This window comes from Cyanistes caeruleus, chromosome 3 (assembly GCF_971803275.1).
Source record: "Cyanistes caeruleus chromosome 3, bCyaCae1.hap1.1, whole genome shotgun sequence".
NCBI classification, from domain to species: domain Eukaryota; kingdom Metazoa; phylum Chordata; class Aves; order Passeriformes; family Paridae; genus Cyanistes; species Cyanistes caeruleus.
The window spans coordinates 67245558-67270957 of record NC_141703.1 but is presented as its reverse complement, the minus strand read 5'-3'; the positions used below and the strand labels follow the sequence as shown (position 1 = coordinate 67270957).

General features: G+C 40.6%; 2 protein-coding genes across 13 annotated transcripts in view; one reads left to right on the top strand and one right to left on the bottom strand.

Annotated features, from left to right (window-relative positions):
• Positions 1-4408, bottom strand: part of LOC111923001 (uncharacterized) — a 41714-nt gene extending 37306 nt beyond the window's left edge. For 4 of the 8 annotated variants that reach the window (XR_015284706.1, XR_015284707.1, XM_023918628.2 and 1 more), the window contains exons 1-3: positions 4208-4408; positions 2913-3001; positions 325-1763 (exon numbers count right to left, since the gene is read on the bottom strand). Coding sequence is in view for 6 of the 8 variants with exons in the window: in XM_023918628.2 (XP_023774396.2) it covers positions 325-1763 (1439 nt within the window). In the remaining 2 variants the exon portion in view is untranslated. Of the gene's footprint in view, positions 1-324; positions 1764-2912; positions 3002-3650 lie in introns of all 8 variants that reach the window. The other 4 variants (XM_023918622.2, XM_086881629.1, XM_023918636.2 and 1 more) reach the window with 4 other exon arrangements.
• Positions 4409-13336: 8928 nt separating this feature from the next.
• The window catches only part of PDS5B (PDS5 cohesin associated factor B), a 101996-nt gene continuing 89932 nt past the window's right edge, over positions 13337-25400 (top strand). For 2 of the 5 annotated variants that reach the window (XM_086881623.1, XM_086881626.1), the window contains exon 1: positions 13337-13600. The gene's annotated coding sequence lies outside the window, so the exon portion shown is untranslated. Of the gene's footprint in view, positions 13601-15017; positions 15061-25400 lie in introns of those variants that run through there. The other 3 variants (XM_086881625.1, XM_086881627.1, XM_086881624.1) reach the window with 2 other exon arrangements.

Genomic DNA, 25400 nt, shown 5'->3' with positions numbered 1-25400 from the left:
GAATTTAAAAATTAAAAAAAAGCAGCAGGCCATCACATACTAGTATGAAAACTCAGAATAAAAGACTATGCAGTTTAATGGATGCTCAACATTTTAAATTTAACACACAAGAGCTCCTGTTCATCAAAACTCTGACAGACACAAAACCCCCAAGTAAATCTTTTTAATATTTACTGTCACTTGCACTCTTTTAGTACAAATAACAGCATTAAACTACTGCATTTTAATAGCCTAATTAACAGTTTCCTTACTGCTTACAGATAGATTTAAATTCTTAAAAAATTTTGCTTGAATAAACTTCTCAAGCTTTAAGTCTTTACTTACCGAGAAAGTGTTGTTTTCCCAGAACCTGGTAGGCCTCTTAAGACTAGAAGCAATTTCTGTGAACTGAATCTTTCTTCTGATAATTGCAATGAAGAAAAGCTGTGCATGCTTTCTGTACTGTCAGCTTTTGGATCCTTCCAACACTCTTCTCTGGTTTCACAGAAACCATTACTTTGGAGTCCATTCTGATCATTATTCCCATTCCTGAAGACCTGAGTAGTATGGATGTCAGTATGACAAGAATAGTTGGTATTTTGATCAAGCAATGGACCATGACTGTTGATATCAGTATTTCCATGGTAATGACGGTAACTTTCATGAGGAAGTCCCTCATTCTGAGAAGGGGGAACATTTGGGATTCGTGGTGGGGGATTAAATATCTGAAAATGAGATTGATGATTGAATGTAGGAGGAAAAGGTCCCTGAGATTTTGTGAAAGATGCTCTAGTCTGCCAAGCAGGTCTGAATTCAGGCACTGAACAGTTCCAAGAATCTACCTGGCCATTGTTACAGGTATTTTCAGTTTTCCAGACACCTGTTTCCACAACTAACTGCTGCTCATTGTTTGTGTTCTGACTGTTCTGTTCCCCCAAAGAACACTGTCCATTCTCATAATGTGGCTGTGGACTGCCCAAAAGTACAGGTTGATAGTTCTCTTGTGAGCTTTGACTAGAGTTAAATGGAGAGTGTTGTTCCTGAGAAATTTCAGTTTCTTTTTCCTGAACATTAGTATCTAAATTTTCATTTTCCAACTGGTGAATTTCTTTATAGAACTGATCCAGTTCATCATCTATTTCTGGTACAGCGGCAGAAACAGCCTGCATCTTCTTCACCTCCTTTCTTTTACATCTGTTTCCATATAGTTCATTCTCATCTCCTCCAGTGTTCCTACATTCATTGCAATTGGCAGATTTGTCCTTTTTGTTACTTTTAGTAGGCTTGTAAATAGGTCCTATAAAATCTTTGCTTGTAAAAAAGTCTTCATCTGATTCATTTCTATTTACTAAGAACGATGTACTGCTTTTTTCAACACTATCTTCACCAGCATTATTTGTAATAAAAGGGTCCTTCTCTTCCTCAACTTTAGAGTAATTTACTGATTCAAATGGAGGATTTATATTCTGCACAGTTCCTAAATCAACTGGCTGACTAAGTACTGGATTATTTTCAGAGAGAACTTCATTCAAGGATCCTAAGACACCAGTGGGTATTTTCTCTTGCTTCTCCATTTCACGATGTCCTTCGTTATCCAAGGCACACATAGGTATGCAATCATTTGATTTTCTCTCAACATCCACTTTCTTCTGAGTACATTTGTTATCATCAACAGGGAGTTCCCCACAAGCCTCTTCTGTTGACTTCATTCTTTTAGAATACGGTTCAATTCTGATTTCATCCTGATACTCCAAGAGCCTTACTGTATTTTCAGCAGGAAGCATCTTAGAAAAAAGAATGGATACATTATCAGCATTCACATTTTTAAAGTAAAGTATAAAAAAGCTGAAGTTATTCAGGCCTATGACATCACACTCTTCATGGACACAACTATAATGTACTCACCCAGAAGAAAAACAGACATCACCTGTCACGAGTATGGTTTAAATAAGACTGCTACATTACTTATCATTACACCCTTAATAAAGAACTACATTAGTGCTGTATCAGTCCTGCAGCCACATTTTATGATAGGCCTTAAATAATTTACAAATAATGCTTTTAGAATGTGACTATTTGAAGAATTATTACATCAATAATCTCTGACCTATGTTACTTCTGTTCTCTACTATTATTCTGCCAAGTGTTTGAAATCTCTTTAAAAGATAAGCATACACCAATTTCCAATGCACAAACTGATGCCTGACATCACAACTAAAATGACCAACAAAAATACAAATACTTCAACTATGAGGATTGTTTTCTGTGACATGAACCAAACTCAACTAATTAATTTAACACCAATCAAACACGTGCTGGCTGGCATTTGTAATTTAGAGATAGTCAAGTAAGACTTAAAATCAAAGCTGCAATCTGTTCTTATGGTTCTGGTTTTGAAACTAGTTAAGACTTTTGTTAGGAACCAAGAGCACTTGCTTGCACGTCTTCTAAAATTAAATATACACGCACAAAAAAAAAATAAAATAAATATCCTTGTACCAAATAGACTGCATTCTGATAATTAAACCACTAAGTTCCAGACAGGTTCAGAGACAAGTTATTACAAAGCAAGATGGCACTAACCATTATGACATACCATTATCCATCTATTAGTCTCATTTCTTGGATTTTGAAGTCTACACAGTATGCAATAAAGAGCAAAGTCTTCCTCTTTAAATAAATGCAGTTCCAAACAGGAAAGAACATGTTTCTCCTACTAGAAGGTTTATTCTACTGTTTTCTGAAACATTCAAACTTTCCACAACTAAATATTAACGAAATGTCCCATGCCCCTCATCCTGGATAATAATTTTTTTCTTTATCTATAAGGATTCTGTAGGTAGCGTTATGGGAAGATTTGCAAGTAACCATTATCCCATCATGCTCACTTGCAAAACTGGCAAGAAAATGTGTTACTCCAGGCACTTTCTCACCTATCATCCAAAGGAAGGGAAACCTGCCATTCTCAATTGCAAGCTGGCTAAACCAAGGAGATGTTATTGTCCGCACTTGACTTTAGTACCTGGAAGAAAGCATTACTGTCAGAAGGGGAAGAAACATGGCCATGCAACTCTCTCTCCTCCTCAGAATTGGTACCATGTTCTCTCCTCCTCTCAAGATTTACGTGTTTTATGCATACCTCCAGCTTCTTAGAGCTTAATTTTTGTACATTAGAAAGCAGGTATGACATTACTACTAATCATTCCCCAGTTATTCTGCCTCCACTCAAAAGCAGTATAGAGCCAAAAAAAAAGTTACTTTATTAGCTTCTATGTTCTCATCTTCTTCTGGGATGGTGTTTAAGCAGATCCCATTTCCTGATGTGGAATTAAAACAGCAAACATGTGAATACTTGCTGCATGGCAAGATGTCCTATGACAGAAAATGCTACTCTGTCACTGTCCCACAAATGAATAGTCTTTTTTGCTAATTTCTAACAGACTTTCCCTCACTAACCTTGGAGAGAGTGAAGCTGCATGCAAAAGCATATGCACCTGCGTCCTTGGTGAGGACAGATCAAGTATACTCAAGGGAAGCGCAGTCTCTCTGACACTCTCACCTCTTGAACAGGGCAAGTTCGGGTCTATATAATTTCTGCAAAGAACTAGTCATAAGCACTGAACCTGAGCCGGCACACGGTGATGCCAGACTTATGTACCACTTTAACTGACCTGTGAAACATCCAGAAGGTTCCATCAACTAACTCAAGGCCTTTAACTCCACCTGGACAATACCTTTTCACAACGGAAAAATAAGGCCTATTTGGCAGAACCTACAGACGGGGGAACTGGCTGGCTTTCCTTGCACGGCGTGGGTACGGAAGTCACAAGGCGCAGAGCCCAGCGCCCCTTACACGGCGCCAGGACACACCTGGGAGCCGGGGGAAGCAGGCGCTGCTCCCACACCGGGCTGGCAGCGGCGTGTCCGAGGCGAAGGCGCCTCAGGGAGGTGTATCAGCCGCCCCGTCCGTCCCTTCCCCACGGTGCAAAGCCCACTCCTGTCACCCACACACAAACACTTCCCTCAGCGCGGCGCCCGCGTCACACAACCTCAGCAGCCGCCGGCTCTTGCGCGCTGACACAGCCATCCCCGCGCTGCCCCTTCCCCGCCCGGCTGTGGCACAGGTCGGCAGCAGCAGCGGCAGTGGCGGAGGAGAAGCGGCTTCCCTTCGCGGCCCGGCCGAGCAGCAGCCGCCGCAGCCACACGCGGGGTGAGGGAGGACACAAACCTCAAGGCAGCGGCTCCCGGCCGCGTGAGAGGAAGCGCCGCCGACCTCCCGCTCCCAAAATGGCGCCGCCTCCCGCTGCCCCCTCACCCCGCGCGTGGCGCCGTGAGGGGCGGGCGCGGGCGGAGCTTTGCCCCCGACGCCGCGCGCTCTGCCCGGCGGGAAGCGCCCGGCTCCGGGGGTGGGATTCAGGCGGCTTTACCCGCCTTCGGGGGCTGCCTTCTCATCCTGTCGGGGCGTTTGCTCTAGGCGGCATCCTGGTTTATGTGAAGGAGCGTCAACGGAGTTCCATTGAGTTGTCCTAGTGTAAAAGCCGCCCAAGTTTCTCACACGTGTGTTGTACTTAAAATGGATTTACAACTTTCTCTCCTAAATGTGTAAACTAAAATTTTAATAGAACGTAACTGCTTCCCCCCCACCCCCAATCTTGTGATACTATGCAAGGCAAACCAAATTTTTCCTAAAACCCCCCTAAGTCTTTTAACAGTAATTCCCCAAATTTTATTCGTGCACACAAGAGCTCCGGGAAATGATACGCCCATACTGAATACCTGCAACATTTATTCTTTCACATCACCCAAATGGATTATGAAGGTTTTAAAGTATATGATTTATAAAACCACTGAGATTATTTGCTATAAATAGTCAAATGGTCAAATCCACTGGCCAGGTATTCCCTCCAGTTAACCCTGCAACTAAAGCATAGTCTCCTTTCCTGTGCCAGGTGATGGCCTTATTTTGTTGGGAGGTATGGATGTGTCTTCAGTAGCATTTTAATCTAGATCAGAAGTAAGCTGTGAAGTGAATCCCCCAGTTTGCCACTATTTTTCATCTGTGATAGTAATTATGTGCTTCCCTACACAGGCCAAGTCATGCAACACCCAAGGTAACCATTTAGAGAGTAAGAGCGCTGCACGCGGACATTTCGAAGGTAATATCTGGAGATCAGAGCTCTCAAGCATTCATGTTGTGTATGTAGTAATTGTCTCAGATGTAGTTAATTTGGGGAGTTCTCCCACTACTTGTACCTAATTAAATAAGCCACATGTTACAACTGGCAGTACCCTGATGTCATTTTTTCAACCTCATTGAGTATAATGAAATACACTTTCCCTGATGATCCTGTTACAGCTGCTACAGCTCCTACATGGGAATCATGTAGCACATGGGAAATCTCTTGCTTGAGACAAAGCTCCAAATCCCCTATATTCCTGCACTAGAGCATAAAAAAGGTTCAATTGGAAACATTGTTAGGAGAAACTGATACGGTAGGAAAATGCAGTATTGTAACAGTGAAAATATTTACAAAGAAGCATTAAGAGATCATGTTTTTTTCTTTGTTTTCAGAGGAGTCCAAATTTTATAATTTCATTTTTATATATGTTTCTAAAGTTACCCAGAATGCTCCCATGTTCCACCACTATATGTCGTCCAAACCACTCTTCCTCTAACAGGCATCTATGATTGTGCTGGAAGTGTCTCACAGAGGTAAAAATCTAAGTGTGGTAGTGTTATTGCATAAATAACAAGTTATGAAAAATTATATATTCCTATTTATATCTATCTTTATCTATTATCTGTTTATTATATCACCTTCATATTAGTTGATGAATTGTAGGTTAACTAATCTAAGAGAAGAGTAAAAGGAAAACTTTACACCTTATGTAATCAGATTTTGATTCAGTTTTCCAAGTATCTTGTAAGTTTAACTTGATTTGAACCTTACAGATCCCATCAATTTATATGCACTATGGGAAGCGAGTAATGTTCTGAAAAAAATCACAGTAGTTTTGATGTTATGTAACTTGAGTGTTTGAACTTTCAAATGGAACATTTTTTCTGAGTAGTTTTTGCATTTGATTTCCTACATTAAAAGGGGAAGATGGCAACTGACTACTTTGGAGGATCATCCTGATTTCTTTATGGTTCACTGGTACAGTTGATGCTTTAAAAGCAATTCAGACATCTCTGATACTTGTACCAAACTAAGTTGTTGCACTGCTTTCTTCTGCATGGGCCCAATTCAAATTCTGTAGGAAAAAATGCTTTAAGGTGTAATTTCAAATTACAGGTAAACCACAGTAAAATTAAACTACTGCCAGAGAAAATGCTTTACCCTTTCCACCCATGGCATTGTCTAATTGCTGTCCTGCCTCCTCTAAATTGATGGCTGTTGTTCTTGTTTGAGAACTGGGTGTTTTTAATAAAAACATCGTACTATTCTTTTGTGTATGAAAAGGTTTCCATTAAATTTGCTTCCAGAAACATTTTAGATAAAACTTTCCAAAATTACTCAGCATGAAGAAGGTATCTGGCATGAAAAATATTAACACAGAAAACAAAATATTAGTTAGTGAAATAATAAGTGCCTGTGTTATGCTTTTTAATAGAAAAGATCAGGAAAATTTAAGATAGACAGAATGGTAAGACTCCATCTATTATTAGAAGGGGGAAAAATTATCCAATAGGCATCACTTGAGGTTGGCTTTTACATTTAAGGGTTAATATGGAATGATAGGTCAATCATTTGGGTCTTGTGATCTCATTATGAGACTTGACATAGCAGAGTGCTCTTTCTTCTTTTCATAAGACTGTTCTTCTAATAGCACTTAAATATAGCATTTATTTGAGTTCAAGAGGACTAGTTACAGACTTAGATTTAATCATGCCTCTTTCTAAAGAGGTCATAGTTTGTCTTGTCACGCTACTAAATCTTGTTTGAAAAGGTGAGGCTTCAAGATGATTTAAGAATTACTGTTGCATAATTCTTTGAATTTAAATCAAACTATCTCTAGGGAGAAATTCTGGTGAACTTTAAGAGAACTTGTTTATTCAACAAACCAGGAATGTTGCTTGCCAAATTGTTTTTCTGAAGCTTTTATATGGCAAAGAGGAATTCTGCTATGTAAATTTCACGCCAAAGTTTCAGTGGTAAAAATACAGTAAGAGCTTTTTACTTATTAATTTCCAAAGGTAATATGGAGGTTTATATTTCCAAATATAACTTGAAAATTAACTTAAGAATTCGAGTTTTGATGAAGTTATATATTTTTACAAATAAAAAAAATAATTCCAAGTAGCCTGCTGATTATGTGAGATAGGAGTATTATTTTATATATTTAACAGATTGTAGCAAGCGTTGTTGAAGCCATGCCTAGATTAGTATTTCTTTTGACTATGATATAACTAGTTTTTAATTTAAATATTGTTACTTGATTCCCTTTCTGGTACTGGATGAATCCTTCTGGAGATAAAAATAGGGGGCAAAAATAAAACACCTAGTTAGTTTATTTTGGAGCTTCTTGAAACCTTTCATTTAATGATACTTATCTGAAATCTGCACAATTCATAGATTTTTTTTCTTGACAGTAAAGCACATGTTCTGTGATTTAGGTCTCAAGTGCTACAGCAAAACAGAACTAAAAGAATGGTGAGATTTAACTTTTAAGAAAGAGTGCTCTAGACAATATAACTGCTGGCCCACTACAAAGCCGAGCTTTTGGGTTGTGAAAGCAGCCAAGGAAACAGGATTCTGAACAATTCATGTCTTTCAAAGTAGAGCATGGGGAGTTTCTAGGAAGCTGACACTCAAGGTGAAGGTCCAGTCACTGCTTAGTCTGTGGGGCTCTCTAAATGGCATCTCCTATTTACATAAAAATGAAGGAGACTGAGTGTAATGCCTTCAGTAGACTGAAATTCAATGGGACATTAAAGTAAGTAGCTTTAAACACAGGGCAGACAGTGGAATGGTAAAAGCAGAAAGTATGAGTAGAAGAAAGAAAGCAGCAGACAGAGCCACTAAAAAATACCCAGCATTTTATGAGCACAATATGTTAAAGTATTTAATGCTTAATATACTAATGTTTAATCAAGAGGAAAGAGGTTGATCAAATACTACAAAAGTTTAGTACAATGTACTTAGTTACGTCCATATTGACATCCCCTCTGTTTGGTTAAATACTTGTAAATTTTAGCCACTCAGCTTTTACATGAAATTACTTTTATTTGATTTCTTGGAGCTGAACAACTGAGATGCTCAGTTTACAGATACAATTTACGGTAGAAAGTTCTTAATTTTTTCCCATTTTGTTATGCTAATGGCATTGCTTAAGAATATCCAAGTTATGTACTAACCTCTCCCAGCTCCTATCCTACATCTCAATTAAGGATGGAGAGCACTTAAATGAATTATAGGTAACTCAGAGGAGAAACTAATTTAATTCACTGACAAACTGAGCTAATCACCAGGGGAAGAAAAACTGCTGGTACAGGCTCCCAAAATATTAATTCACTACTGTATTCACTACTGTCATACCTACCTGCAAAGCACCAAGGGAAGAATAAATTTTTCCCCTTACTAATGTGATTTTTTACATGCTGGCTTCTATAGGTTATATTAGTGATAAATTGTAGGAATACATTGTGCAAATATTGTCAGCGAGAAGATTCCATTTAGCAACAAAGCAGCTGTTAAGTTATACTAGAATAAAATAAAAACTACTAAAAAACCATAACAACAAATTTGTTTTAGAAGATGTAAGGTTTGTGTCTTAGTGCTCTCTAACCTGTTCCTATCAGATGGCAAGATGGCTTGATTTGTTAAGGCATAAAGGATGCCCTGGTTGACAGCAAAATTTGCACCATCATTTCCTGACTGCACTGAAGAGACAGATTCTGTTTTAGGACATTAAAAATCTAATTTATGTTTTTGCTTCTGTGACTACTGTGACATGAAGCAGTTTATTGTTCTCTTCCCATGCATGCCTCCATACAGACAATAACCTTTTTAGGAAGAAGTCGGAGATAAAGATATATCTACAGCTGACTCGCGAGGACATGTTTTGTGAGGGGGTAATGCTTCTTGCTTTAATAGCCTGACTTACTTTAATAGGTCATTTAATCTTAATGGTGTCCTAGTGTAGCTATTAACTATTTAATGAAGAAAGCAGATGAGTAAGGTGGAGTGAAAGGCTTTCTGTGGTCCTTGCCCTGAAGAATAACATCACATCCTCATGTCCTCTCTAGTTTTGTTCTTGTTGGTTTTGGTTTGGTTTGGTTTGGTTTGTTTGTTTTTGTGAAGTACCAGTACTTAATGACTCTTGTCTTCCTATTAGAAAACAGCCACAAACAGGCACAACTAGGTATTTCTGGTAGAATCAGACTTGTTAGCACTAAGATAGAGGTAGCACTTTTAAACTTCAGAATTTATATTGCATGTGTTTTGAAGCTAGTAGATTCTGACCATCACTGTCTTATTCAGCTGTTTGATTTTTGTTTACAAGGAGACAGTGTTGGAAACAGCACACACACAGACAGTAAGAGTCTAAAAATTCCAGTCATCTAAAGTCACTGTTTCCATGTGGCTTCCTTGCAAATTACTTTAGAGACATATGAGATACTAAAATTAGTTGTAAAGTTAACTCATGTTCATAATAGTATCAGCTATTTAGTTCAAGAGGAGCACCAATAAATGAATAAATTTTTCTTTCTCTGAGACAAATCACTACACCTGCAAGTAGAAAGTCTCCCTCCTACATGTCAAAAGCCCGTTCTCATGTGAAGGGCTCAGTATGTAAATTACACATATTTAATCTGAATTGTTTTGCTAGTAAAATACTTTTGATGCAATTGTTTTAGAGTCACAATTAAAAGAGAAATAAAAGGAAGGCTTTTTATCTGTACTGGAAACAAAAGTATCATTTTCACGAACTTGACATTACCTTGAGAGTTGTTCCTACTTATATTGAAAGGCCAATACCATAAAAGGGTACGATCACAGAGCCAATGGATAAAGACAGTGTGATGGGGAAGGGCCAGTTTAGTTTCTGTGAAGGGAGATAGTGACACAATCACGGACTTCCAGCAGGTTTGTGAGTCAGGAAGTGCATGGACAAGCACAAACCAGGGAACATAGTTGTATATTAAAAGAGCATTTGTGCAGATTTCTTACTAAAAGCTGTCAAACAAAATTGTCATGGAATTCAAGAAAATGTCTTGTGCTGAGTTGGAAATATGGTTGAAGGATGGAGGCAGAGAGTACTTTTCGTTACTTTCTTAGGTAGAGAAAAGTCAGAAAATCTCTCTCCCAAAAATGTTTGAGCTTACTTATGTTGTTTTATGCAACAATCTCTGATTTTCATCAATGACCCAGAAAAGGGAATGCACATGGAATGATACTTGCATGATGTTAAACTCTTTTAGGTAGTCAGATGTTGTGCTGGTGTAAAGAACTCTGTAAGGCCTGACAAAAGGGGATGGGTAAAAAGAGAGGCTTTAAGAAGGAGATCAGTGTAAGGTAAAGCATAAAACCTGTCAAACCTGGAAGCCTAAGTTAATGAAATCTTGAAGTTGCTGATGTCAGCTCTCTGAAATCTTTGACTGAAACTGCAACAGCACCCCCCCCCCCCCCCAAAAAAAACAACGAAAAAACCAAACTCTAAACAACAGAGGCATAAGGTGTCATCAGTAATTGTATTGAGAGCAAGACAGAAGGCAGTTCACTGCTCTGAGGGAAATCTTAGTATACTCCTATCCTGAGTACAGTGCACAGTTCTGGTCTACAAGGACACAACAAATTTAAAAAATGAACTGAGGAAGATAATTAAAATTATTCAAGGGGAGAGATTGTCAATCTGATAAAGCAGGGGCTAAAAGGCCCTTGTCACTGCAGTCTTCTGTTTTCACACAATGTTTTTACAGACAGAAGGCTGTGAAAAGAATACTGCTGTGCAAGGGTGTTCTTTGACTATGTTCATCATTGTCACTCGAACACTGAGATGTGGAAAGTGTCTTCAGTACACACTTAAGACTTGAACACAAGTCTTATGGAGAGTGACTGAGGGAGCTGGGCTTGTTTAGTCTGGGCAAAAGGAGGCTGCGGGGGTCTTATTGCTCTCTACAACTACCTAGAAGGATGTTGTAGTAAGGAGGACATTGCTCTGTTCTTTCAAGTAGCAAGTAGTAGAACAAGAGACAATGGCCTCAAGTTGTGCCAGTGGAGGTTTAGGACATTAGGAAAAATTTCTTCACTGAAAGGGTGGTCAAGCACTGGAACAGGCTGTCTGGGGAAGTGGTGGTATCACCATCCCTAGAGGTATTTAGAAGACATGTAAGTTAATGGTGGACTTGGCAGTGCTGGGTCAATGGTTGGGCATAGAGATCTTAAAGGCCTTCTTCAGCCTTAAATTATTCTATTATTCTGTGTAAAAGATCTGGTCTTGGAAGTTCTGTGGCACTGACATTCCCCATAAGTCCTACTGCAAGCAAAATATTTATTTTGCACAAATATTTTTAATCTTTCTCAACTCTACAGTTTCTGAAAGTAACTCAACTTGTCTACACTTCCAGGAGGTGGCAAATCCCCTAAAATTTAGCTAGGCTGCTTAGAGTCACCATTTCCATGAGAGACGCAACATTTCTCGTGGGGAAGGCTGAGCCTGCCCTCGGGACACAGCCAAGGCTGGCACAGCTTGCACAGCTCTTTCCCGCATGTTGCCCGCTCCGGCCGGCAGAGCTCTGGCTCCTGGCGCTTTCCAAGGCGGTGAGCGCGGGTGAGCGAGCGGCGGTGGCGGACGGGCTCCCTCCGCAGGGCCGTCAGCGCTACTGCGGAACCCAGACGGGGCGGGGAAAGGACGAGCGAAGAGACACCTCTAAAACGCCGATTCCCAAAGTCGTGAAGGGTCTCGGTGCAGGCGGGAAACAATGGCGGGAGTGCCTGGGGAAGGTCCCGTTATTTAGCGCCCTGTCCCACTCCGAGGAGGGCGGGGGACACTCTTGCCTCCGTCCGCCGCTCCTTGCGACCTGGTCAGGCGCTGGAAGTGGTGCTGCTGTGACCTGCTCCATCAGAAAAACGGAGCAAAATGTTTGCGTACGGAGCATCTCAGCGCACTGGTTACTTTCACAGTCGTACGCTGGGTTTTGCGATTTCAATAGCTGTATTAAGAGAGTTTAATCTTTAAACAGCTTTCTGCTGCTTTGTAAGTATCCCTGCACGTATCTACCAGTGCTCTACTGGGAAAGGATGTGTTCCCCAACCTAAGGCTTTATACTTGGTGAGCCCAGATAGACAGCAATGGGGGAATTGAGGGGAAATTGTTCAACCTGCATCAGAAAGTTATATCTTGACTCCAAGTCCAGGATCCTTCCCAATACAGAAATGTCAGACAGACTTTCCTCTCTTTTATGTCTCTACTTTTTATTTATTTATTTATTTATTTATTTATTTATGTTATTTTTTTTTCCCTAGAAGGAATGGATCAAATATAAGTCACCAGGGGGAAAAAAACCCCACAAACAAGGGGAGTTTTGGGGCCTGAAAAGTGATTTGTATGTAATAGTTCTGGTTGGGCTGATGTAGTCTGTATTGGACAGTGAGGTAGTTCAGACCTAAATGAAGATAGGGCAGCATCCTGGTTACAATGTATTAAGCAAGTTCAGAAAGCTTGAGGGGACTTTCTGGAAGGTTTAAACTCCTAGTTACAATGTCTTGGCTAACAGTCGGTTGTAGTGTTTCTCACACCAGACAAAGCCGCGGTTATATTTCAGCAGACCTGTTAAGTGTGATTTGTGTTTTTCTAAATCATAAGCCTCTAAACACTTACATGCGGTCCTAATGCGTCAGGAGAAAGTCCTTCTCTCAGTGGGTGGTCGGGCCGTGGAACAGGCTCCCCAGGGAAGTGGTCACAGCACCAAGCCTGACAGACTTCAAGAAGAGCCTGGACAATTCCCTCAGGCACACGGTGTGATTCTTGGAGCGTCCTGTGCAGGGCCAGGAGTTGGACTCCATGATCCTCGTGGGTCCCTTCCAACTCATTCTATGATTCTACAATAAATGAAGCCTTCTAGCTGAAGCGGTGAGAAGCCACATTGCTTTTCTGTTTGCGTTTTCCTGTAAGGGCACTCCTCAAACTCTTGCACTGGTTGAAGCAGGAGCAAAGGGCTAGATGAGTGACTTATGCTACTTTTTCTGCTCTTTCTCCGCAGGTAGGCGACTTTATTTCTTACTTTTCACAACAATCCTTTAATAATTCGTCGTTTTGGGGAAGTTCTTGCCTCAGGCGCCCGCAGAGCTCGCACCAGCGGGAGCCGGCCCGGGCCCACCCTCAGCCCCTCTCGGGCCGGGCCGCGGGCTGTGGGTGCTGCCCGCGCGGGCCGGCAGGGGGCGCTGCTGCCCCGCGCTGGCCGCGCTCGCTCCCCTCGGCGGTTCTATTGGAGCAGCCGGAGACGAGTTGGCGCCATTTTGAAGCCGGCAGGGGGACCGGGGCGAGCTGCGGAAGGGGAGGGGGCTGGCGGCGATTGGCTGCGGCGGCGGCGGCGGCAGCGCCTCTCCGAGCCCGGAGCGGCGGCAGCGCGGAGCGGACCCGCCTGCGACCAGCGAGGCGAGGCGGCTGCGGCGGGGTAAGGAGCGCGGCACCTCGGCCGCGGATACCCCCACCCTGTCCCCGCTCCATTTTCCCTTCCCGGGGGCGTGGGGGGCGCCCGCCCGGACCGAGCTCCGCGGCCAGCTCTGGAGGAGGACGGGGAGTGGAGGGGGAGCGGGAGTGCAGAGCTCCCCTTGGCCCGTGGTGGAGCTCCCCCTTCCCATCCCCCTCGCCCCTCCGCGGGGCTGCTCCCCTCCCCCCTTTTCCGTGGCTGCCGTCAAATACTAAATTTTCACCCCCTTCCCGCCCGGCACCCCGGGCGATGGGGTGACCTTGGCTGGTGTGCGCGGAGCCCCGGGGGTCACCCCCTTGTCCCGGTGGCCCGGCGGGCGGTGTCGCGCTCAGCGCCGGTGGCTCCTCGCGGCGCGAAGTGGCGGGGGGGGTGGGGGGGCGGGGAGGCTGCCCGCCCGTGGCTGTGAGTGAGTGATCGCGGCTTCCCGGGTGTCCCTTTCCTCCCTGCCTCGGGCGTCCCCTCCCTCCCTGCCTGCCCCGGGCAGCCGGCCTGGTCCCCGCTCCGCGGGGCAGCACGGGGCTCCCGCCGGCCCGCGCGGCTGCTGCCCGGGCTGAGCGCGGGGACATCCCCGTCCCCTCCCCTCCCCGCCCGGTTCGCTCTCTCCGCGCCGCACTTCGCAGTGCTCCTCAGCGGGAAGAGCTGCCGGGAACCGCGGTTTGGTGGGTCCCTACTTATGTGCGATCCCGGTTCTTTCATGCTGGCTTAGCTTCCCCCCCCCCCCCCCCCCCCCCACCTTCCTTTCCTTCTCTTTCTTTTTCCCTCCCACTTTGCATCAGGCTCTGTTAGAAAGCGCTCGAGAAGGGAGGACGGGGGGGAACAGCGGGGGGGTGGGGGGGGGGGGGGTTGTTGCCGCCGCCTGGTAGATGGAAAACTATGAATTTTACATCTGAATTGCCAGATGGAGAATGGTTAATTTATAGGTTATGTATTGTTTACGTTGAGAGCCTCCGGTCAGGAATTTAGGTCCGTAACTTCATTCTGCTACAAATAAATCACTATCTGTTCTTCAAAACAAATCAACAATTAATGACGGTGAACAGTCCTGGAAAATTAAACTGCAGCAGACCAGCTCCTGCAGAGCTGGATTTTGTCTTGCCAGCCTTGTTCTGACTTTTATGCCTGCTTGCTGCGCGGTTGCTTTCTGAGAGCTGTGATTATTTAGTTAGGCGTTGTGTTTTCCCATTTAACACAACTGCTGAAGCGTTCTCGTGTTGGTCTTTGTTTTGTGCTTGCCGGGTAGGTGCTTTGGCTGTAATTGATTTCTCTTCGCTCGGGATGGAGTAGAAGGATCGTTGAAAATTTAAGTGGCTTTATAGTTGAAAACGAGTGTCACATCACGTTTTCGGAAGGGAGTAAGACGACATGCATTCTTTCAGGTTTTCCCCTTCTAGTGGAAACAACTAGTGGAATTGCTCCATTTTCAGGTGATAGAAATTTTGCCTGGTATGTTTTATATTACTCTGTGTGTATATATATATATATATATGCTAGATACTGTACTGTGTAAAGTAACTCCTCAAAGAGAAGTGAAAGCTGAATGTATGCCATGCTCAGATCACCTGAAAGAAGACTGACAGTGACAGGCCGTCAGGTAAGGTGGTTTAGCAGAGGTGTGTGTTGTGTTCATCACAGCCTTTGAAAGGGTGCACTGCTGGAGAAAGTAGTTTAGTACTTTAGCACTTGCATGACATCTTGTGTCTGTGTCTGAAGCAAGGTTGAACTTAATTACTGTAGGGTTGGGGGGTGTGATGTGTCTGGGTGTGGTGTGGTATTTTGTGTGGGATTTTTTATATAGGTTCTATATTGGAATATTTGCCTATGTGTTTCTTGCATCCTCTTTACTAGTTAGTGTACAGACTGGATAAACTACAGTTCAGTTTTTGATGAAACAACTAAATAAATTAAAATGAAAAATCATATGTTTAGGACTTGTAAGCAACTTCTTTTTTTTCTTGTAAATATTGAATTTAGACTTTATCTGACACGCTTACTTATGGACTGAAATTGAGCAAGTCACCCAAGTCGTTATTAAGCTGTAATTAACCATATAAAAGCCAACAGTCATTGCTACCATTTGGGAAAGCACAGTAATGAAATATGGGCATAACCTCAGGCATTATCCATTTTTATCTGTAGAACAGGAGGTTCGATTGCCTCCTGTAGATTGGGAGAGATGCATTTTCTTTTGGTATATGTTGCTCTCTAGCAGGTTTCAGGTTATGCCTTTTTCCTCTTTTTTTCTTCAGTCTCACAATTTATAGTCATACAGAAGAGTAAGAGGGTATATGTGTAGGTATAGCTAGGAGTCTTCTGGTTTAGTAAAGGATTTTCATTTAAAGTTTGGAGTTAATGTTTTTTGTTTGTTTTTTTCTTTAAACCTGAATTGAGAGAGGCAATATAGACTACTTGTTGCACAAGGAGAATTTTCATGGGAGCAACAAATAAGAAAATACGAAGCTGAACAGTAAAAGCATGCAAAATTTGAGATGGAAGGAAAATGTGATACTGCAACTCATTATTTTTGCCTGTCAGTTTCACTCTAATATCCCAATCCCTTTATATTGCTTGCCCCAAATATTATGCCAAGAAAGAGGAAGGTATGTCTTTCTGATTGCCTTCAGAGAAGCTCCTTTTTAGAATCAAAAAGTAGTTCTGTCAGTATCATTCTCCTTTTAACAGATATCTAAAGTAATGGTGTTTTTACTCTTAGCACAAAATGTCAATTCTGCCACTTGAAATAATCTTTGGATAGACTGAGAGAATATTGGAGGCTTTCAGTCAATTCTGATACTAGGTGGTGAAGGAAAACTAAGGAAACTTCTAAAAAAGGTGTGTTAGTGTGGTAGTCCTTAATGGTGAAGTGTGTTAATTTTCCAGAGTTGTAGACCCTCTGGACTGTCTGAACAGCACTGACAGATCCTGGGAGGAATCAAGTCTTTTAAATAATATAAAAGATATGCTTTTAAAAAAAGTCTTTTTTTTCCCTGAGAGATTGAACATCTAAAAGTCAAGGCTGTGCATGTATCTGAATTACATACCTATTGCTTTTCCATTGGTAGCCTCTTCAGTTGAATGTAGCCTTGTAAAAAAGGTGAGGTGTTTTTTATCTGCTTTGCACTGTTACTGAGAACAGAACTTAATACAGTTCTGTAAAGTAAAAACAAGAAAAAATATATGAAAAGTGAAGTGTATGAATGAAAATTAACTTTGTTATTTTAGGAAGTTAGTGGTTTGTTTCAAAACCTCTTTGGAACATTAAGGATTCCACAATAAAAAAAGCTGTTTATGCGAATATTTGCTGTAACAAATCCAACTTGAAAGAATTCAGTGAAATACAAGTAATATTTTCGTTTCATTTCTAGGAATCAAAATGTTAACACCTCCATTTTTTTTAGAGGTTATTACTGTCTGTCTCAATGTATACTGCTTTTCAGCCTTTTCTGAAGTGTGGAGAAGTCCTTGAAGTAGGTTCTGAGGATTTAGACTGCTATTACTTTGTCCCCATCTGTGGAATTTACTCTTTTGCATCCTACCCCAAGCATTGGAAAAACATTCTGCTTGTTTAGTACCTGATCTTTGGTTTTTTTTTTTCAGCTCACAACAACTTTGGTATTAATATGCTTCAAGAAATAATAATAAAAAAGCACCATACTTCATTGGGAACAGATGGGGATGTTTGTACTAATCATCTTGTCTGTCACCATTTATTTGGGTGTACCGTAACCAGGGATCAGGACCCCATCTGGGGTTTTCTAATTCAGACCCCGTTCTTTAAAGATCGATTTGAGACAATACTAACTGTGTGTACTTTGACTTAATTAGGAATCCTGGTGAATGTTTCTGCTGCTGAAATTAGATGCTTCACTTTCATGCTTTTTAATGGACAAAAAAAGACACGAAGTTAGCAGTCACGAATGTTATTGTTTTAATTGCTTCATTGTAGTCACCTAAACTACATTTTCATAGAAAATAGAATGGCCTGGGTTGGAAGAGACCATCAGGATTATATAGTTCCAATTGCCCTGCCATGGACAGGGAACCTTCCGCTATAACAGGTTGATCATTTCCCCATCCAACCTGTCCTTAAACACTTCCAAGGGTGGAGCATCCACAAACTCTCTGGGCAACCTTTTCCACGGTCTCACTACCCTCAGAGTAAAGAACTTTTCCCCAGTATCTAATCTAAAACTATCCCCAGTTTGAAGCCAATCCCTGTTGTCCTGTCACTACATGCTCTTGTGAAAAGTCCATCCATCTTTCTTGTAGGGTCCCTTCATGTACTGGAAGGTCATAGTTAGGTCAACCTGAAATCTTCAGGATGAACAATCCCAATTCTCTCAGCCTTTCCTCGTAGGAGAGCTGTTCTGTACCTCTAATCAGATTTGTGTCCCTCCTCTGGACTTTCTGCCTGATGTCCTTCCTGTACTGGGGACAGGAATCTGTAGCTCTTTTAAAGAGTATTTGGTTCAGTTAAAATGTGATAACTTAGGAAGTGACTCTTGAGAAGCTGGCTGTCCACAGCTTCTGCCCGAACAGCCTTTGGTTTTCTCCGAGACATCCCAGTATATTGACATTGTAGCTCACTTCAATGTCAAAAGCCTTAATCCTGAAATTCTTAGAAAGAGAGGGAACTTCCAGATAAAAAACTACTAAAAGGAAAAAAACCAACCAACCAAAAACCTAAAAGTTACCCACAGTAAGTAGAAACATACTGCTTGTGAGGAAGTCCTGAAAAAAACTTACATCAAAACTTCCTTTATGTAATCTTTGGGCCACCTTGAGCTTGACTGTTCACTTCTGTTAGTATTGCTTTGTTACTTAGATGTGCATTCCTATGAAGACAATCAGATTTCTAGGAACTCATAGTCACCACATATATTAGGTTCTTGTTCTTAACAAAAAAAGGATTGAATTGTCAGCTATGAGAATTGAGCAGAAGACACTTCATGGAAACTTGTAATTACATTTAGTGATTTATTAAAATTTTTTTTCTGCATCTGCCTGCACAAAATTTTCAAGATTTTTCTTGGGGAACAGGTACAGAGATGCTAGGCAGCATGCCATTAGGTATGATACTTTCTCTGATAATTTTGTTGATTTTGTTACTTGGCAGTTCAGGATGAGGCATTATGTGTAGTTCCTGAACACGGAAACAAAGTGTATGGAAGTAACTGTAGCTTTTTGTGTCATCACTTGGTGAAAACTTTTGAGAGGGACAATATCTTTGGACAGTCCAGTGCCACCCAGTGCTTTTCAAAAGTCTAAGCAAGGCAAATTCACTTAATTCATGATATAAAATAAAGTTTATATTTACTTTTCTTCCTCTGAGTCTGAGGGGCAGAATAAGACTATTACTTTTGCTTTCCTGGGTTTTCAAAATGGAAGAAAGAATAGATAAGCCAACGATAAACTCTTTTGAAGAGTTGAGTAAGTTTGTCAAAGAGACGACAGGAGATGCATTTCATCTTTCATTTGCCCAACTTGAATCATGCAGTTTGTAGTTCCTTCAGTTGCAGAAATGCTTCCAAGGACTAAGAAAAGAGATTTTGATTCAATTTTTGGAAATAAATATTTTTCACTCTTTTTTAATGACTGCCTGATCTGTACTTTAAGAATGCAAAACATTTTGAAAGTTACAAATGTTGCCTGTAGTAAGTTCTCCATTAGGTTGTTCATACTGCATTTTGTATATACATCTAAAAGCACATTTAAAGTAACTTTTTATTTCTTATTGGGCCATTAACCCCTGAATCTTCTGTATTACATACAAAAAAAAAAAGCTTTAAAACAATATTAAAATTGAAAATTCTTTTTAAAAATAGTAAGCAGTTTAAATTAATTTCTGTCCTTCTACCATTATGGTAGTCTTTAGTTATAAGACTAGTGTTGAGGTTTTTTCAACACACTGTATTTAGAAATTAGAGCTGCATATCAAAGTCGGCACACATATTTTCTAAAAGCTGGAAAATGTAAAATGAATTGACAGGGGACTGTGGGAAGGGAGAAGCATATCTAGTAATTTGAATGATTGAATGTCACTTTGGGATACTGGCATTCATTCCTTCTGTCAGTTTCTTGTGATCCCAGGCAAGTCTGTTTAAACCAAACTTCCCACAAGAGCTTATTAGCAGTGCATCGATTTCCTGGGAGACAGGCTCTAGACCTGGACTACTGCTTGGCTCAACAGATAGTTTAGTTTAAGATACAATGCTGGATAAATTGGCATACTTTAAAAGTTGTGCCCTAAATTCCTGACTGTATAAGCAAAATTGATTGCTAGTTCTTAAATTTCAGTCTGTGTCTTTGGTTTGTAATTTGTGAAATGAGACAAATACTTATTTTTATGAAAAATTAGTGAAAGTGTTGCAAAAACAAGTTAATTTTTATGGCATGCTAACATAGTACAGCCGTGAAACCTTACAAAAGCTTAGTAAGAAATTAAGTCTCTTCAGAGTATGGCTTATATAGAGTCTCATAAGGGACACATATAAAATTATAAGGAGAAAAGTTGAATAGCTTCTTTTTACTTTGAATGAAAAAGAAATTCTGTGGAAAAAAATAGCAAAGGATAAGGTATATCAGCTCCTTTGTGTGTATTCCCTTTAATATTGTATAAGAAACTTGATCCAGTTTCTTAACTCTTAATAAGTGATTTTACAACTATTTTTGTATTTTCATTGTTCCTTTTTAATCAAACTTAGTAAACGAATTCACTGTATGGATGTACTCCTGTCAGTCTTTAGGTTGTCACCTTTAGCTTTGTATATATGACTAATTGATAGAATGCTACTTGTAGCAATGAGTTTTTTTCTCTTTTAGCAGCTTTATGTGGGGTGAGGTATGAGAGCTTTTCAGTGGATTCTTACATGTATTTGTTACTGGTAGAAAGGCAGTGTAATGTGGTGTTTGCACATTGTATGCTCTGGAAAGGACTGAGATCTGCTGGGGCTGCATTCCCCTCCTGCCAGCTGCAGCTATCTTTCTACTCTGGTCCCTCCTTAGTGACTTCTCTGTCTAGTTTGTCCTCATACTCTTGGGCTTCCAGTCTTTCATTGTACAATGTACTTCCTCTCTCACCTTCTTCCACACGTCTTAGGCTTTACAGGATCATAGAATAGATGGGGTTGGAAGGGACCGCTGGAGGTCATCTAGTCCAGCTCCCTGGCTTCAACAGCGTCATTAATTAATGTGCTCAACGGAGCACGTTACTCGGGACTTACTGCTATCCTGATGGCTTTTGAATGGGTGTCTCTGGGGAAGGAGACTTTACAACTTTTCTAGGCAGCCTGTTTCAGTGCTCAGTCATCCCTGTGGAAAAGGACTTCTTTTTCATGTTCATATGGAACTTTGTGCATCAGTTGCTGCTCATTGCCCCCTGTCCTATTGCTTGCCATCACGATGAAGAAGAGCCTAGCTCCATCCTCTTGATGCCCACCCTTCAGATACTGAGGTACATTGCGTATTTTAAGAACCTCAAGGCTGATAGGTTATGTCAGCTGTGGTGTATGGTGGTGGGGTTTTGTTTGGGATTTTTTTTGCTTGTTTTGTTCCTATTTTTTCTTTCTTCCCCCCCTTTTTTTCCGCTCTCTCACATTAGCTTTGCTTCTTGGTTGAATGCCTTTCCTGTAATGGCTAAACTTTCTAGTCACTTTGTCTGATAGAGCTTGTTGGTCTTTCCAGTGGAGTTAGTAGAAATGTGTCCCAACCTCAGCTGTTTCTATGGTAAGCTGAGCTTTTTGTCTTAATTAAGACAGACTGCTCTTGAGCTGAGAATCTGGCTGAGGTGTGAACAAATCCAGCTTTTTGTGCTAAAGAAACAGCAACATCTGGCTGTTAGCAGACAGGTGGATTAGTGATGGATTTGGCTGTCAGCAGGATTTACCAGATGTGTTTGTTAGTCTGGTTTGGCAGTGTTAACCTTCTAACTTCAGGGGAAAAAGGAGAGAGAGCAATGAACAGTTCCTGTGTGTGCATGAACAGGTCTTGTACCTTAAGTACTAGGTAGAAACTCTGAACTGTTGTATCATGATTGTATGCTTACAGTTGTAGTGCGAGCAGCTGTGTTTATTTATTAATAATTTAAAATTTCCTCCTTTCAGTTGAAAACCTTGTCCTTTTAAAATGAATAACCATTTTTTTTCATATAAGTGTTACTTGTGTCCTAGTGGTTTCTATTTATGGAACACAATATAGTGGGGAGTGAACACAATTTTTCATCATTGTTCTTGATTTGATTTTTTGTTAATGCTCTCCTGGGTAGGAGGAGAGGTCTTCTTGGGGTGTGGGTTACAGGGTACTGTAAGGCCAATCTAGTAAAAACGAAGTCCATGTCCTGACATAAACACAGCCCACATGCTGATACATGCCATGAGTTTGTCTGTCATTGTGTAGCAAATGTGGCATAGAATCACAGAAATTCTCAAGCTGGAAGGAACTCCTAAGAGTCATTAAGGCCAACTGGCTGCTCTACACAGGGCTACCTAAAACTAAATCATATAATTCAAAGTGTTGTCCAGACTCTTCTTGAACACTTGACAGGTTTGATGCCATGGCCACTTCCCTGGGGTGACAATCAACTGTCAGTGAAGGACCTTTTTCCTAAAGTCCAATCTGAACTTCCTCTGATGCAGCTTCATTCCATCTTCTTGTGTCCTAATGAGGGTGGTGAGCTGCAACTAACTGAAGGATAAGTAAATATTAAACATGAACTTTAAAGCAGAAAACAAACCAGAGTTTGGAAATTTACTATCAAGAAAGTTGTCATAGCTGTACATATGCTTCTGTTTATACAAAAACCAGGATTAAAATATACTAAAATGTATGTAAATTTCTGAAATTGGGATACAAAGAAGATAGAGACAGACTCCACTCAGTGGTGCCTAGTATCCAGGGGCAGTGTGCACAAACTGGAACACAAGAGATTTGTTCTGAGTGTTTTCACTGTGACGGTGGTCAAGAACCAGCACAGGTTGCTCTGGACTTTTGCAAGGTTGCTGTCTTGGGAGATCCTCAGAAGCCATCTGGATGCACTCCTTGGCAAGCCGCTTTGAGGTGACCGTTCTTCATCAGGGAAATGCAACCAGGCGACCTCCAGAGTTCCCTTCCAACCTCAACCTTTCTGTGAAAATTCAAGCCCATTCAACGCATAGGGCTAAATAATTGTAAAGGATGAATAATTGTATCAGAAAAGTTACAGGAGTCAATATATTATTATCAGAGAACTTTGACATTGGTTGAGTGTTGAGGTAGGTGTCAAAGGTAAGTTAAGGCTTAAAAGAATATTCAGCTTTTTTTTTTAAGTGATCTTACTGATGGGTCCATATATGACAGTAGGTGACTGGATTGCAAAATTTCTGGTCTTTGTGGTCTTATAATGCACTAAGTTCACCTGGTTGTAATGAGTCTTCATCTAATTGCTTTGTGATCAGTTATGGGTTCTTTTCTGTCTTTGGGGATACATTTGTCTTTTTTCAGTCTGCTTTTCTGTCACAGTTTTGCAAAAAGCAAAATAAAATGTTTAAGCTAGGAAGAAAAGCTGAACTGATAGAAGCCTTCTGGGTAGATAACTTCTATTAGTAAAACACCCAGCTAACAGTGTTTTTGGTATTAAGATTGCTATATGCAGTTATAATATAAATGTCTGTTTATATTTCATATTGACTAGGAGTGGATACACTGTTCTGTAGAACAACATCTGACTTTGCAGTTGAATATCCACGCTTTCTTTTAGGTCTTACAGTTCAATCCATCCCACTATCATTCTTTGTTTGATCTATATTAATTCTGTATCAAATCATTTGCAGTAGGATGTAAAGCATATAATTTTGTATTTTTTAATGTTATATGCTAAGTGAGGAATGAAAATGCATCTCATTTAGGTGTATAAATTCTGACTTGTTATAAAACCAAATTTATATTGGTTGACCATTGTGAAATTTTACATGTCATTTTGCTTCTGTGGTAGCATACTAGTATTTATTATTATTATTATTTTAGTTTAGTTGCTTATTTTATTTATTTTGAGTATTTTGTTTTGTTTTTTTGGTGTTCTTAGTGTTGGGTTTTTTTCCTTGACATTTGTTTAATTTTAATTCTTACTAAAAACCCCAAAACAAAACAAAAAAACCAACAAGGTTTCATGGTAAGACTCAAAAGACTCAATAAGGCACTCTTAACCAAATAAATGATATGTTAAAATAATACCAACTGTTGTTTCCTCCCAAGAGGCAGCACAGAGGTTAAACTTGATTTGTGCCTGATGTGTGTGTTGTAGTTGTCTTCACTTCTGTTATGTTCCCCTTATTTTCCTCATGGCTTCCATGCCATTCTTGAGTGGGATTTTTCTCCACTTGTGAGTACTACAGCTTTTAATCATTTGAAATTATGTATTGCAAAGTATCTGAGGTTTCTATGACTGCTTTTTGTTACTTTGTCTTGAAAACAGTTAATATGAAGGAAAATAATAATTCCTTCTTCTTTTCCCCCATTCTTTTCTAGCAGTTGGAGGAAGGAAACAAATAATTCCTGCCTTACTAAATCTTAAAAGTAACTTCCCAGATAAAAGATGGCTGTGTCAATAGTATGACCATAAACCAGAAATATTGTGGAATTTTTATACCTAGACTGGTTGTCAGTTCTTCTCTTCTTTCAGAATACCAGCCTAAGAACTTAGTGTTTCTGGTGATTCTGGAAAAAGAATGTTTTGTGGTGTTCATTTTCTGCTTTTTGAACATACCATATGAAAGCAAGGGGCTAATCTCTCATACTGATCAAGTTGTACAGCGTTCTGTTTGGATATTTTGTTTCAGATTCTGACGAGAAGATAATTCTTATATTTTAATTTGAAAACTGGAAGTCTGCCTCTCATGATCAGTTTTTCTTCACTGAGCAATTTTTCTTCGACCTTTTTTCTTATGGTCAAAAATTTTTCTATTTTCTTCGAGTGTGATCTCCTGGTATTTGTATGATTTCTGCTGATTGCTGCCTCTTTTCTGCTAACCCTCCTGACAGTCTCTTCTTGTCTGGTGCTGGTGGCTGTGCAGAGTATTCCAAGCAGGTTCTTGTCAGTACCTTAAAATGGGTATTCGCTGTTGAAGTTTTGGGTTTCTGTGGGTTGGCTTGTTTGTTTGTTCCACAGAGTCACAGAATGGGTCAAGTTGGAAGGGATCCCAGTGGGTCACCTGGTCCAACCTCTCTGCTCACAAGCAGGGTTCCCCTAGATCACCATTGCACAGGATTGTGTCCAGATAGTGCTGGAGTATCTTCAGTGAGGAGAGGAGGTTCTTGAATTCAGTTGTTCTAGAATTAATGCTGCGTAGAAAAATAACCATGAGACTATACTTGGACCTAGGCATTGGAGCCCTCTTTAGACCCGTGTTGGTTTCCCCTTCCTTACAGCTGATTTCTTTTTCAGAGTAAGAGCGTATATACTTGTTTAGATGTTCATGTGAAATCGTCATATTTGCAAACATTTCAGTTTCTCCAAACTTTCCTTTCAGTGTTTTGCTGAATGACAATCTCATCCATCTCTGCATCCATCTGTCTATGATTTCCAGATTAATGCTTCCATAATAAATGATATTTAGTGCAAGGAAAGTGCAAATTGTTTTATCACAGATGAACCGAATGTGATCTGTCCCAGAGTAATATGATAAAACCAGAAGTTATATTTATCTGTGTTTTTTGAAATTCTGACTTCAGCATGCAGATTTTTTTCTTAAGCTCTTAAAATATTATTGATATCAAACCTAGTGCAGCTCTAGTG